Source organism: Sceloporus occidentalis, unplaced genomic scaffold, assembly GCF_023333645.1.
Source record: "Sceloporus occidentalis isolate IW3139 unplaced genomic scaffold, rSceOcc1.0.p SCAF_88, whole genome shotgun sequence".
Classification (NCBI taxonomy): domain Eukaryota; kingdom Metazoa; phylum Chordata; class Lepidosauria; order Squamata; family Phrynosomatidae; genus Sceloporus; species Sceloporus occidentalis.
Genome location: NW_028317068.1, coordinates 1034397 through 1049015, shown reverse-complemented (window position 1 = coordinate 1049015; position 14619 = coordinate 1034397). Strand labels below are relative to the sequence as shown.

At 44.7% G+C, this 14619-nt stretch overlaps 1 protein-coding gene across 1 annotated transcript in view; it reads right to left on the bottom strand.

Moving 5' to 3' along the window:
* Positions 1-543: 543 nt before the first annotated feature.
* Positions 544-14619, bottom strand: part of LOC149284773 (beta-taxilin-like) — a 34542-nt gene continuing 20466 nt past the window's right edge. The window contains exons 6-9 of the mRNA XM_089496207.1: positions 10622-10696; positions 10060-10152; positions 9514-9609; positions 544-999 (exon numbers count right to left, since the gene is read on the bottom strand). Coding sequence (XP_089352333.1) covers positions 544-999; positions 9514-9609; positions 10060-10152; positions 10622-10696 — 720 coding nt within the window. The remainder of the gene's footprint in view (positions 1000-9513; positions 9610-10059; positions 10153-10621; positions 10697-14619) is intronic.

The window sequence follows — 14619 nt, the reverse complement described above, 5'->3', positions numbered from 1 at the left end:
CAGGTGGTGTGCACAGGTTTGTGATGTTTTATAAGCAGCAGTGGTACATGGGTTGGGGGCAGGAGTGTTGGTTAGTAGGGGGTTTGCTTAAGAACTTGACATTGCATGGATTTCTTTCCACATTGTCTTAGCTTTGGAACTCTAGGGTGAGTTTACTTTGGGGGCACCCTATAATCAAACATTGTCATTATATTTCCATGGTGAGGATTCTTGTTGAATGTCTGTTGGGGAAGGGACTCCAACCTGTTACTGAATAGTCCTCAGACCACCTCACTCTTTAGTGCATATACCTTTTGCACAATGTCTCAAATCCAGAGACTCTAAGGACCAGAATTACCAGTATACAGTGTTGCATACAATCCTGCACAGCAATAAACTATGCATTTTATTCGCTAATGAATACACTTTTAATATGCGTGCCAAATGACGTACAACACATGAATCATGTAATAAAGAGAACAGATAAACACAATGCAGTTTTAACCTAGCATTATTTGTAATTACACACGTTCATTTGTTCTAACCATTATATGTGAGTCTATATTAGTCTACAGTTTCCATGTCGTGGTCTACTTCTGGTTTTAGTGATTCTTGCCTTGGGGGTTGTATTGATTTGGCATCTGGGCAGCTTGTATCTTGCTCTGGATGTGCTCCTTGATCCACTAGAGGTGGGAAATTGCTGGCTTCATACTGCAGACATTCCAAACCACTATCTTTAGGTTTCTCTTTTAAATGATGGGCCACCATAAAAGCTGTTTCTAGATCATTTATGATCTTTTCATCTATAACTGAAAGCTCAGTGCTACTTGTCTGAGCCTGGTTAGTGGAATCAATCTCTTCAACATCTTCATCCTCGTCATCTCCCTCTTTGTCAGATGTTTTTGCATCTTTAATTCTTTTGTACAGTTCAATTCTCTCCTCTTGCAAAGCCCTGCAAAGTTTCTCCAGCCTCTCAATTTTCAGAACAAAGCATTCATATTCTTTGGCTTTCATAGACTTCTGCAATACGAAACACATGTTAGTAGGTGGGTAACAGAAAGGGGCAGAAATTATTGACAAATTTTAGCATTAAATTATTCTGCACAGATGTATATGATTAAAGGTAAAAAAAAAAACACCAGTGGGGAATGCCAAAAATCATCAGTGGTAAAGCTAAATTTAAGCATGGTGTCACAAAAAGGGCATACAATAGATGATTGTTGATGTTTTTTCTTAAAAATCACTATATTGTGCACGTATTCTTAGCCACCCTGATCTAGAGTTAATCTTAACCTGTTCTTAAATTTGCATATTACTAATTGTGTTTGTCATAGTCATTATAGCTTCAAAAAGGCCTTATGTATCAGTGTCTGTGTGTTGATGTACAGGGCAGTATCCACTGATCCGTTTGAATACAAGAAACAAATGGTATTAAATATATGTGTAAGAAAAAGATGGCTCTGTTTTAAGTTTATGTGCAGTCTCTGTATTCCCACAGAATTACCTCCTGTAACCAAATTGAGTCTAAAGGTATCATGACTTTTTAAAAGTAGTTTGTTTTACTTAAAATGTCATGTTCTTCTGTCAATGACATAATAATCCTTTCCCTTTTTTATTGAATACCTTTGCCTGAAATTTGTTGGTATCATATAAACAAAGCATTAAAATATTAAAATATAAAAAAATTGCAGCGCAACTATCAAATGCAGTATCTCACAAAAGTGAGTACACCCCTCACATTTTTGTAAATATTTTATTATCTTTTCATGTGACAACACTGAAGAAATGACACTCTGCTACAATGTAGAGTGTATAGCCTGTATAACAGTGTACATTTGCTGTCCCCTTGTCACGTACAAATAGTTAGGAGACACCGTGGTCAGGTAGGACTCCGGGACAGAATAGGTCAAACAAGCGGAGGTCAGGTTTCCGGAGAGCAGGATAGTCATATAACGTAGCCGAGGTCAGGATTCAGGAAAACAGGATAAACGTAAACGTAGCCAAGGTCAGGAATCAGGAAATCAACGAAGTCAGACAAGCCGGGATCATACACGAGAATACAGAATCAAAACGCTATCTGGGTATTAGCACAGGGCATAGACAACCAACAGAAGGCAATGTCAGACAGAACTGAGGAGGTTTAAATAGGAACCGCAGAGGAAGTTCAAATCTCCCGCCAAACCTCATGACGTCACTTCCAATGTCCGGGAATCGCCACCATCATGGTTGTGGCGTAAGCTCCCCTCATATATGCCTGCAGTTTGGGCGTCCGCCGAAGCTGGACGCCGTGTTCCAGGAGGTCTGCCTCTCCTGCGCGGCAGTTCAGAAGACGACGGCGGAAGCGGCACCGCGTTGGAGGGCGGCCTCCCTCTCCTGCGAGGCGGCTGCTGCAGTGGTAGCCATGCGTTGGAGGGGGGTCTCCCTCTCCTGCGTGGTGGCTCCGGTGGCCGTGCGTTGGAGGGGGGTCTCCCTCTCCTGCGTGGCGGCTGCGGAGGCAACGTGGGAGCCGGGAGCAGGTAAGTAACAGTACCCCCCTTGAAAGGGCGACCTCAGGGCGACCACCAGGGCAAGAAGGACGTCTAGCGTGAAACGCACGTATCAGTTGTGGTACGGAGAGGCGTGCCGCAGGTATCCAGGATCGTTCCTCAGGACCGAGACCCCTCCATTGTACCAGATACTGTAAACTGCCCTGTTGCCGCCGGGAATCAAGAATTACCCGGGGAGTACGTCTCTCCGAAGCCCTCCTGGCAGTCTTGGTAGTTGAATTCTCGCTAGGGTAAACCGGTTGCAGACTAGGGGCTTCAACAACGAGGCGTGAAATACCCGAGGGATACGAAGCGTTCTGGGTAGTGCAAGTTCGTACACCACCGGATTGATCTGCCGTAGTACTGGAAAGGGCCCAATAAACCGTGGGGCCAATTTCATGGAAGGAACCCGGAGTCTCAGGAAGCCAAACTCTATCGCCAGGCCGGTACGAGGGGTTGGGAGAGCGCCTCTTGTTGGCCTGACGTTGCTGGAGCGAAGCCGCGTGCTCTAGTGCAGAATGTACCGAAGCCCAGGTGGTACGAATGGAAGCAAGTCTCTCCTCCAGATCTGGAACAGCCGAAACTGGTAATGTCTCTGGGAGGGACTGCGGATGGAGACCATAAAGGCAGAAAAAAGGCGAAATCCTGGTAGACTCCTGGAGCGTGTTATTCCTTGCAAACTACGCAAATGGCAACAGATCGACCCAATCATCCTGATGATCATTGATGAAGAGACGCAGGTACTGTTCCAGATGTTGGTTTGCTCTCTCCACCAGACCGTTCATCTGCGGGTGATATGCCGAAGAGAAGGCCAACGTGATGCCCAAGGATTTTGCAAATTCACGCCAAAATCTTGCCACGAATTGGGTACCTCTCTCCGACACGATTTCGGACGGTACTCCGTGGAGCTGCACAATCTCCCGGATAAAGATGTCCGCCAAGGTAGAGGCGGTGGGTAGTTTCCGTAGCGGAATAAAGTGGGCCATTTTAGAGAAACGAGAATCACTACGAGAATCACAGTATGTCCCCTGGACGGAGGCAATTCTACAATAAAGTCCATGAGTCCAGGGAACCGAAGGACAAGGTCGAAGAAGGCCAGCCGGACGAGTGCGAGAGGACTTGTTGGCCGTGCATGACTGAACGAACGCCGTAACGTCCCTGCCCCAATGAGGCCACCAAAAAGTCTATGAAAGTAGCTCCCTGGTACGTGCCACTCCTGAATGTCCTGAGGTCCTGGCACCATGTAGAGTGCGTAGAACGGGTACCCGCAAACTGGGAGGAACGTACAGTTTCCCCGGAGGCAAGGAATCCGGAGCTTGACCTTGAGAGCGAGTGACGCGATCCAGCAGAGGGGCGTAACCCCGTAACCGAATGGCTGCAACGACCTTGGTAGAAGGGACGATGGGTTCAGGCTCTCTACTCTCCTCTTCTGGTTGCGTATGCATGCGGGATAGTGCATCTGTTTTAGTGTTCTTTGAACCGGGACGGTACGTCAGCACAAACGGAAATCGGGAGAGGAAGAGAGCCCACCTTGCCTGGCGAGGATTGAGGCACTTAGCCGACTCCATGTATTAGAGATTCTTGTGATCGGTCAGAATCAAGGTAGGTACCGAGGCCCCCTCCAGCAGGTGACGCCACTCCTCCAAGGCCAGGATAACCACCAACAGTTCCTTATTCCCGATATCATAATTCCTCTCGGCTGCAGAGAAGTGTCTGGTGAAGTAGCCGCAAGGGTGTAGTGGTCCGCTGTAGGAAGCTCGTTGGGAGAGTATAGCTCCCACCCCAGATTCAGAAGCATCCACTTCCAGGACAAACGGTAGAAGAGGATTGGGATGCCGTAACACTAGAGCCGTCGTGAACTTCTCCTTGAGAAGAGTGAACACGGACGCTGCTTTGGAGGACCACTCAGACACATTGGCCCCTTTCTTTGTTAAGTCCGTTATGGGAGCGACAATCCTCTAGTAATTCCGGATGAAGCGTCTGTAGTAATTGGCGAACCTGAGGAAACGTTGCAGAGCCTTGAGCCTTGAGACCCGTAGGCCGTGGCCAATCTTTGATCGCCAGAACCTTCGATGGGTCCATATCGAAACCCTCAGGAGTAATCACGTACCCCAAGAAGGTCACCTTGCGGGTCTCAAAGACGCATTTATCCAACTTGGATAAAGAACTCAGAACTTGACGAACCTGGTCGCGATGGGTAGATAAGTTCGCCGAGTAAATCAGGATGTCATCCAGGTAGACGACCACGAACTGCTGGAGAAAGTCCCGTAGACAGTCGTTAATAAACTCCTGAAACACCGCCGGGGCATTGCACAGACCGAACGGCATGACCAGGTACTCATAATGTCCTGAACGAGTGTTGAAAGCTGTTCTCCATTCAGGCCGGAACGAATACGGACCAGGTTATAAGCCCCACGGAGATCCAACTTGGTAAAGATTTGAGCCCCACGTAATCTGTCAAAAAGTTCCGAGATGAGGTGAATAGGATAGGAGTTACGCCTTGTAATCCTATTCAGGCCTCTATAATCGATGCAAGGTCTTAGTTCTCCGTTCTTCTTCTTGACGAAGAAAAATCCAGCTCCAGCCGGGGACGTAGAACGACGGATGAAACCCCGCCTAAGATTCTCCTCGATGTAGGACTCCATGGCCTTAGTCTCAGGAACAGACAAGGGGTAGACTTGACCTCGGGGTGGCATGGTGCCCGGGAGGAGATCAATAGGGCAATCGTACGGTCTGTGTGGGGGTAACTTGTCCGCCTCCTTCTTGTCAAACACGTCCGCAAAATCCCGATAATGACTTGGAAGAACTGTAGCGGCCATCTCCAACCCAGTAGACACCATGGCCAGTCGAATGGGTGTGTCACAGTGCTCCCCACATGCTTGACTCCAGGACGTGATCTCCCCAGTCATCCAATTGATGGTAGGGTTGTGCCTCTGTAACCATGGAAACCCCAAAACGACAGGAGTAGAGGGAGAGCAGATTACCAGGAACTGAAGACTCTCGTTATGCATCATCCCTACGGAGAGTGTCACCGGTATAGTAGTCCGGGTGACTTGTGGCTGATGAAGTGGTCTGCCATCAATGGCTTCAATTCTTACAGGCGTGTCTTTAGGTGCGGTGGGAATAAACTGCCGCTCGCAAAAATAGGCATCAATAAAGTTCTCTGCGGCTCCAGAATCCAAGAAGGCCTCTGTGCAAACGGATCTCTCCGGCCATGATATCCGAATCGGAACGGTCATCCGAGTGCTGCTAGAATCAGAGGACAGACCCAGCACACCCAAAGCAGGTCCTCTAAACCACTCTAGGTGCGGGCATTTCCCGACTTCTTAGGGCAGGATCGTGCCCAATGTCCAGTCAAACCGCAGTATAGGCAGAGGCCCTCTCTCCGTCTCCTGGCTTTCTCGTTCTCCGACGAGTGACTCCCAGCTGCATAGGCTCCTCAAAGGTGGAAGGAGACGTAGGTGGTGGTATGAACTGAGGGGCAAGACACGGGAGGGAACGAACACCTCTCTCCCGAGCTCTCATATTGTCCCGTTGCACCTGCCGCTCTCAGAGACGAAGGTCAATCTGAGTCACGTAGGAAATTACAGAGTCTAGGTCGGACGGAAGATCTCGAGCAGCGATCTCGTCTTTCAAAGTCTCTGATAATCCATTCAGAAAGGCTGCAATAAGTGCCTCGCTGGTCCAGTTCACCTCCGCCATTAACGTACGACATTCAATAGCATAGTCCATGAGGGTACGCTCTCCTTGATGGATGTTGAAGAGAGAGGACGAAGCAGTGGAGCTCCTGCCTGGAACGTCCAATACAGCGCGCAGTGCGGACACAAATTCATCTCCCACAGAGGAGATGCCCACGCCAGGGCCTTGTCAGTGAGAAGCGAGATTATGTATCCAACCTTCGCCCGATCAGAAGCAAAGGCGTAAGGGGTAAGTTCGAAATGAATCTCGCACTGGTTGAGAAATCCACGGCAAGTAACAGGATCTCCTCCATATCGTTGGGGCGGTGGAAGATTCATAGGAGCATGAACCACCGGCACTGGAGCTGGAGACGGTACAGGCGGAGGAGCTACAGTTGGAGGAGGATGCACTTGTAGTCCGGGATCAGTGAGCTATAGAAGGGTCTGGAGCGCCTGGCCAGACGATGATCCATCTCATCCAGACGAGCCTCACAGGAACCTTGAAGTCCCACCAAAGCGGGTTTCTGTTTCTGTCACGTACAAGTAGTTAGGAGACACCGTGGTCAAGTAGGACTCCAGGACAGAATAGGTCAAACAAGCCGAGGTCATGTTTCCGGAGAGCAGGATAGTCATATAACGTAGCCGAGGTCAGGATTCAGGAAAACAGGATAAACGTAAACGTAGCCGAGGTCAGGAATCAGGAAATCAACGAAGTCAGACAAGCCGGGATCATACACGAGAATACAGAATCAAAATGCTATCTGGGTACTAGCACAGGGCATAGACAACCAACAGAAGGCAATGTCAGACAGAACTGAGGAGGTTTAAATAGGAACCGCAGAGGAAGTTCAAATCTCCCGCCAAACCTCATGACGTCACTTCCAATGTCCGGGAATCGCCACCATCATGGTTGTGGCGTAATCTCCCCTCATATATGCCTGCAGTTTGGAATTCGCCACTAGAGGGCGTGCGAGCGCCGAAGCCGGACGCCGTGTTCCAGGAGGTCTGCCTCTCCTGCGCGGCAGTTCAGAAGACGACGGCGGAAGCGGCACCGCGTTGGAGGGCGGCCTCCCTCTCCTGCGAGGCGGCTGCTGCGGTGGTAGCCGTGCGTTGGAGGGGGGTCTCCCTCTCCTGTGTGTCGGCTCCGGTGGCCGTGCGTTGGAGGGGGGTCTCCCTCTCCTGCGTGGCGGCTCCGGTGGCCGTGCATTGGAGGGGGGTCTCCCTCTCCTGTGTGGCGGCTGCGGAGGCAATGTGGGAGCCGGGGGCTGGTAACACCCCTCAAATATAACCCAACACACAGCCAATAACATACCCATACATTAATATACCCAAATGCATGTCCATACCAACATATCCAGTCACACTAACATACCCAAAAAACACATGTCGACAATAACAAACCGAGACACACACTATCATACCCAGACATGCATTCAAACACACAGCAAACAGGTGTTCAGGTGACCAGGTTCTGTCCAAACCTAAGGGATGAGCAGCTCCTCCTACCACACAGGTGCCTCATTAATGGTGTACAGAGAAGGCTTTAAATAGCTTGGGTTAACATCCAAAGCAGTCCCACTAATTCAGCTCCTAGGTAAGCAATATAGTCATAGAAACATAGATGTGACTCGTCAAACCTGGGATACTTTGATGTGGTGGTGGGCTAAGCAATATATAGCCATAGTGTGACAGAATCCCCAATATTTATGCCTTAGATAGGTATTTTTTATTTTTTTTTCGATATTTGCTTGGCTAAGCTTTTGCTTTGTTTTGAACACTCACACCACTCACTTAACCTGGCTCAGTCTATTCTTCAATGTAGCCCCACTATAACTGCTGGGTCACTAAAATATTCCTGAATTCTACTACGTTTTAGTGGCCTTTGTTTTTGTGGCGCCCCAAGCAAGAATATTCTCTTGCACCCCCTCCATTCTTTTACATAGATGGTGATATTTTTAAAGCCCAGCAGGATGGAGCAGTAAAGAAGCTGTATAGGGCAGGGTACAGAGGATTTTTGAATGCAGGTACACAGGGTGCATTATACTCTGGCACAGGGAATAACTGCTCTGTCCTCTAGTGTGTACAGCTTATTTGCTGCTACTTTGCTCTTCTCTCTGCACTCCCTGGCTTATAGACTTTTAACACTATATGCCAACACACACACTTAGTCTAACACCATACACTGACACACTGTTCGTGGACACTCAACCCACTCTAATACTTAACCCCACACACACTCACTCTGACACCATACACTACACACCACAGTGTACACTAACATCTGACAATTGTGCATTGACACACACACTGTCTAGCATTGAACACTAACATACATACACTCATTGTAGCACCATGCACTGACACTTCCCTCACACACTATATTCACATTGTCTAATACTGTACACTTAATTTGCTAAGTCGCCCACACACACACTTACTGTAACCCTGTACACTGACCCCCACAGTCAAACACACTCATTTTAACCAAGTATAGGCACAGACATGGTTCATGGCAGACATTTTCACAGTTGTTGGACGCTACAACATTAACGCTCAGCACTCCAAATGTTATTAAGGGTCTTGGTGGAGCCTGGCTTGTGCACCTGTGAATCTTAGGTGCTACTCACCACTGCTACTATAGTTGCTGGACACTAGCATTTTTAGATAAAAGAAAGGAAAAATAGGGCCCCCTGGGTTAAAGGTCTGTGTGTCATTTATTCTATTCCCTTTAGCGTCAAAGTTCCAATGGTAACGGATAGACAGTCGCAAGGCAGAATTCGAATTGGATTAATTAGGGTTTGTATGCCTTCTTTTGGATCAAGAACATAGGTCTTTTTTCAACCTTATGTAACTATGTAATACACACATACACTGCCCTAAAACACTCCTGCCCATAACACCCATATGCACTGCCCTTAGAAACGTCTGGGCATAGACACGTACATACATGTGCACTTAAAAATATGAATACACTCTCCCTCTTTCTCATTACCCCTCCCCGTTTTCTTTATCTCTCTTCTTTCTCTATTTATCCCTATCTCACACCTCCCCTTTTATCCCCATCTGCTCCCTCACTGTGTGCGCAGCTTCCATGCAGACCGTCAGCCAATTATGTCATTTTGCACTGGTCAGCATCAATAGCTGGCACACAGAGTTAGGGAGCACTAAAGCAGAGGTCTGAAGAAACAGACTTTGTGCTCCCTTAAAGGTCTGTGTTCACCCTAATAGGCCCTACACCCACAACTACCAATTTCCCAAGGTCATGCTTGGGGTTTGAAATAGCAAAATTAGTTATGCACCTTGACAATATTGGTATTAAAGTATTTTCTTACCTCTTCAATCATGTCTAGTAGAGCTTTATTGCAGTTTTCAAATCGAGTTTTCCAGGTGTTTGTGTCCTTTTCTAATTTCTTCATTTTCTTTGTCATCTAACAAATATATAATATAAGATCAGAGAGCAGATAATCATAAGCACAAACAACTAGCTGCTGTTAAAATAAAATTCTTTCAAAGCATTGAATGATAGAATTCAAATTTTCCAAACTGTTGAAATAATAATTACAAAAGTAATTAGGTTTTGTGTCAGCTATTCAAAGGAAGCATTTATTAATATATACTGTAAGTATTTTACAAGTATGTCAAGTATTTAAGAATCATTTAATTTATTTTACAACCAAAGTAATACCTGCTTTTGTTCAAGACACTGTATGATTTTAAGATGCCAGAGAATATGGTGTAGTCTCTCATTTAAATGAACATCCAAAATGGTTATTTGTGTGTTTGTCACTAAACAAACGTCCAGTAGTTTACGGTTTTCAGAAATAAAGGTTACTACCAAAGACGTGTAAACACTTAATAAATTGTAATCAGACACTTACCTTTTCCATTTCCTTTTTAAAAGTACTGAACACCTCATTGCTTTTAGTTAAAGAATTTTGAAACTCATCAAACCTCTCAGAATAAAGGGCTATCTGCAAAAAGATGGTTAAATGGACAAAGATAAGAAAGCTATGAAAAAAGCTATCAAAAATATTGACCATGATAACTCAGGAATGCCAACCTGTGAATGACAAGGACTATTTTTTATGGTATGTATGGTTCCTAGTTTGGACCCATCTCCATGATTATAAAACTTGGTTGTGTTGATCCTGGATGTACGATAATGTATCATTTTAGAGGCCAGAGACTAGATGTAGCAGATGTTAAGGAACTTTTAGATGTCCAGTTTCCAGATGTGCATTCTTCCCTGATCCCAGTCCTAGATCACTTTATAGTCTTACTTTTATACTGTACATAAGAGCACTATTTTGTAAAGTAATGTGCGGACACAAATAACTTGAGCCTTATTGCTATTAACTACTATTAAAGTTCTTCTGCTTCAGAACATATACAGATGTTTATGTAGTAATGCATATTTGCTGATCATGGACCTAGTTTTACCTGAGTTTTTAGCATAGTCTCCTGATCCTTCAGCATTTTAGACTGCAACTTCCACTCTGCAGCCTGGGTCAGCAGCTAAACAAATAAACAAATAATAAAACAAACCTATAAAATACTAGTGAAAATTGAATATGGTTAAATAATAAAACAAACTGCTCCAAAACAAGTGACATTGGTTTACCTTTTTTAAATGTAGTTTTTTTTAACATAGACAATACAGAAACATTTTGATATTTTTATTGTTGCTATGGCAACAAAGTGCTTACACATTTTTTTTTTAACTTCAATTTGTGAGCCACACCAAGCTAGAAACAACCTCCATTTATATTAAGTAGTTAATATGGTGAAAGCAGATTATTATATTTAAATATTATTTAGATGGGGTTTTTATTCATATAATTAATGAATATACTGACACCAAAAATATCCATATTACACCTATGGAAACTATAAAGTAATTTATATTTTTTGTATTTTCTTCTTTTTGGGATCCCGAGTTTTTTCATTCTTTCTATATTTCTTTTTTCTCTTTTTTTTCAATTTATTTTTTGTTGATGGATACATAAGATGAACCCATTGGGTTTGTTCCTCACTTATTTATTAAAATAATATATGTGATACTCAAATTAATATATTAAAATTATTTACATGGTGTACAGTCCTGCTTCTATTTTTTTTCTTCAACATTTTATATTTGGTTGCTACAGTGTTATTTCCAGATCAGGGTGTAAGGTTGGCAAAATGTAGCATGAGCTGAGCTTGGGAGCCAAGGCAAGCCAGTGCTCTTGCTTTTGGTAAATGTTTATCCATAATAATAGCTCAAGATTGTAAGCTCTCTACCTAATGTATAGGTTTGTCTTTGATTTAAAATGAACTAATAGGAATATCTGTTAAAGGAAAAACTGAACAAGCGTAACATATAATCAGTTTCAAAACATGATAGGAGAACAAGTGTAAAGTGGTAGGGTTTTTACCAGTTCTGATTATTAATGCATAATGGCCCAGCCAACAACAGCAGCCATTGTATAGTCAAATCTTCCTTGGTTTCCTTATTCTCAGTGTTCGTTAATTTGTTAAATAATATTGGTATAATTGTAAAACAAAAATAATAGCTATATTAATAGAAAATATAAAAACATTTTCTAACACATTTATGATGTACAAACTAAAGCTCATTTTTTGCCAGTGTGGAAAATGATACAAAGATAACGTTTTAAAAAGATGTACCTCTGTGAGTTCTGCTTGGCTTTTGCAGTTGCATTTAGCTTGGACACACAAGCGAATCCTGAGCTGGGGCGAATCTCCTAAGTGACATCTCTAAGTGAGGAGTTACAAGCAAAGAAGGAGAGTATATTCATTACTATTGCAAGGGGGAGCGCTGTGTTTGTTTGTGTTGTGTTCAGTGTAAAGTTTTGTTGAAAAAAGCAAAAAAAAAAGGGGTAAGGGCTATTTCAGGTGTGTTGCTAATTAAGTAATTAAGTCTCTGTGAGTTCTGCTTGGCTTTTGCAGTTGCATTTAGCTTGGACACACAAGCGAATCCTGAGCTGGGGCAAATCTCCTAAGTGACATCTCTAAGTGAGGAGTTACAAGCAAAGAAGGAGAGTATATTCATTACTATTGCAAGGGGGAGCACTGTGTTTGTTTGTGTTGTGTTCAGTGTAAAGTTTTGTTGAAAAAAGCAAAAAAAAAGGGGTAAGGGCTATTTCAGGTGTGTTGCTAATTAAGTAATTAAGTCTCTGTGAGTTCTGCTTGGCTTTTGCAGTTGCATTTAGCTTGGACACACAAGCGAATCCTGAGCTGGGGCGAATCTCCTAAGTGACATCTCTAAGTGAGGAGTTACAAGCAAAGAAGGAGAGTATATTCATTACTATTGCAAGGGGGAGCACTGTGTTTGTTTGTGTTGTGTTCAGTGTAAAGTTTTGTTGAAAAAAGCAAAAAAAAAGGGGTAAGGGCTATTTCAGCTGTGTTGCTAATTAAGTAATTAAGTCTCTGTGAGTTCTGCTTGGCTTTTGCAGTTGCATTTAGCTTGGACACACAAGCGAATCCTGAGCTGGGGCGAATCTCCTAAGTGACATCTCTAAGTGAGGAGTTACAAGCAAAGAAGGAGAGTATATTCATTACTATTGCAAGGGGGAGCACTGTGTTTGTTTGTGTTGTGTTCAGTGTAAAGTTTTGTTGAAAAAAGCAAAAAAAAAGGGGTAAGGGCTATTTCAGGTGTGTTGCTAATTAAGTAATTAAGTCTCTGTGAGTTCTGCTTGGCTTTTGCAGTTGCATTTAGCTTGGACACACAAGCGAATCCTGAGCTGGGGCAAATCTCCTAAGTGACATCTCTAAGTGAGGAGTTACAAGCAAAGAAGGAGAGTATATTCATTACTATTGCAAGGGGGAGCACTGTGTTTGTTTGTGTTGTGTTCAGTGTAAAGTTTTGTTGAAAAAAGCAAAAAAAAAGGGGTAAGGGCTATTTCAGGTGTGTTGCTAATTAAGTAATTAAGTCTCTGTGAGTTCTGCTTGGCTTTTGCAGTTGCATTTAGCTTGGACACACAAGCGAATCCTGAGCTGGGGCGAATCTCCTAAGTGACATCTCTAAGTGAGGAGTTACAAGCAAAGAAGGAGAGTATATTCATTACTATTGCAAGGGGGAGCGCTGTGTTTGTTTGTGTTGTGTTCAGTGTAAAGTTTTGTTGAAAAAAGCAAAAAAAAAAGGGGTAAGGGCTATTTCAGGTGTGTTGCTAATTAAGTAATTAAGTCTCTGTGAGTTCTGCTTGGCTTTTGCAGTTGCATTTAGCTTGGACACACAAGCGAATCCTGAGCTGGGGCAAATCTCCTAAGTGACATCTCTAAGTGAGGAGTTACAAGCAAAGAAGGAGTTAAAAAGCAAGAAGGAGGGTAAAGTATAAATCCTTGTGATTCCATATATATATATATATATATATATATATATATATATATATATATATTGCACCTTACTGTCTGTTTTTGCCAGTTATTTGAGCTATCCCCATTGCCAAGATGTCCTCCATGTTTGACAATGCGGTCAGGTGTACATCTTGCTCAATGTATGCAATCCTTGATCAGTGCTTCGAGGGTGCATATTGCTGTGCGAGATGTGTGCAGGTTGCTCATTTGGAAGCACAAATCCTGAGTCTAGAGGAGCAACTGGCAACACTGAGATCTATTGACAACTTGGAGAGGAGTCTGCTGCTCACTGAGCAAGCTCTCTCGGGGGTAGAGGTGGGGGAGGATAGCGGGATGGAGGTACAGGACAGTCGGGCAGCTAGCTGGGTTACAGTTAGAAGGCGGGGTAGGGGGAAAGGCGCCAGGGAGGCTAGTCCTGATCTAGCACACCCCAACAAGTTTGCCCGGTTGGCAGATGAGGGGGATGTTAGTTCAGAGTTAGCAGTACTGCAGCAAGTCACTGCCTCTGACCACCAGAGGGGTGTCTGCTCCAGTAAGAGGGAAGGAGGAGCGCAGGGCAGGCCAGACAGGTGCTGGTTGTGGGGGACTCAATTATTAGGGGGACAGACAGGGCGATCTGTCACAAAGACCGGGATCGCCGAACAGTGTGTTGTCTGCCTGGCGCTCGCGTTCGGCACATCGCGGATCGGGTTGACAGATTACTGGGGGGGGCTGGAGAAGACCCAGCAGTCATGGTGCACATTGGCACCAATGACAAAGTGAGAGGTAGGCGGAGTGTCCTTAAAAATGATTTCAGGGACTTAGGTAGCAAGCTTAAGGCAAGGACCTCCAAGGTAGTATTTTCTGAAATATTACCTGTGCCACACCAGAGAGGCAGCGGGAGATTAGGGAGCTAAACAAGTGGCTCAGAAGCTGGTGTAGGAAGGAGGGGTTTGGGTTCATGGAGAACTGGGCCGACTTCTCTGTCGGATACAGGCTCTACGGTAGGGACGGGCTGCACCTCAATGGGGAGGGTGCAGCTGTGCTCGGGGAGAAGATGGCCAGAAGGGTGGAGGAGTGTTTAAACTAGGTAAAGGGGGGAG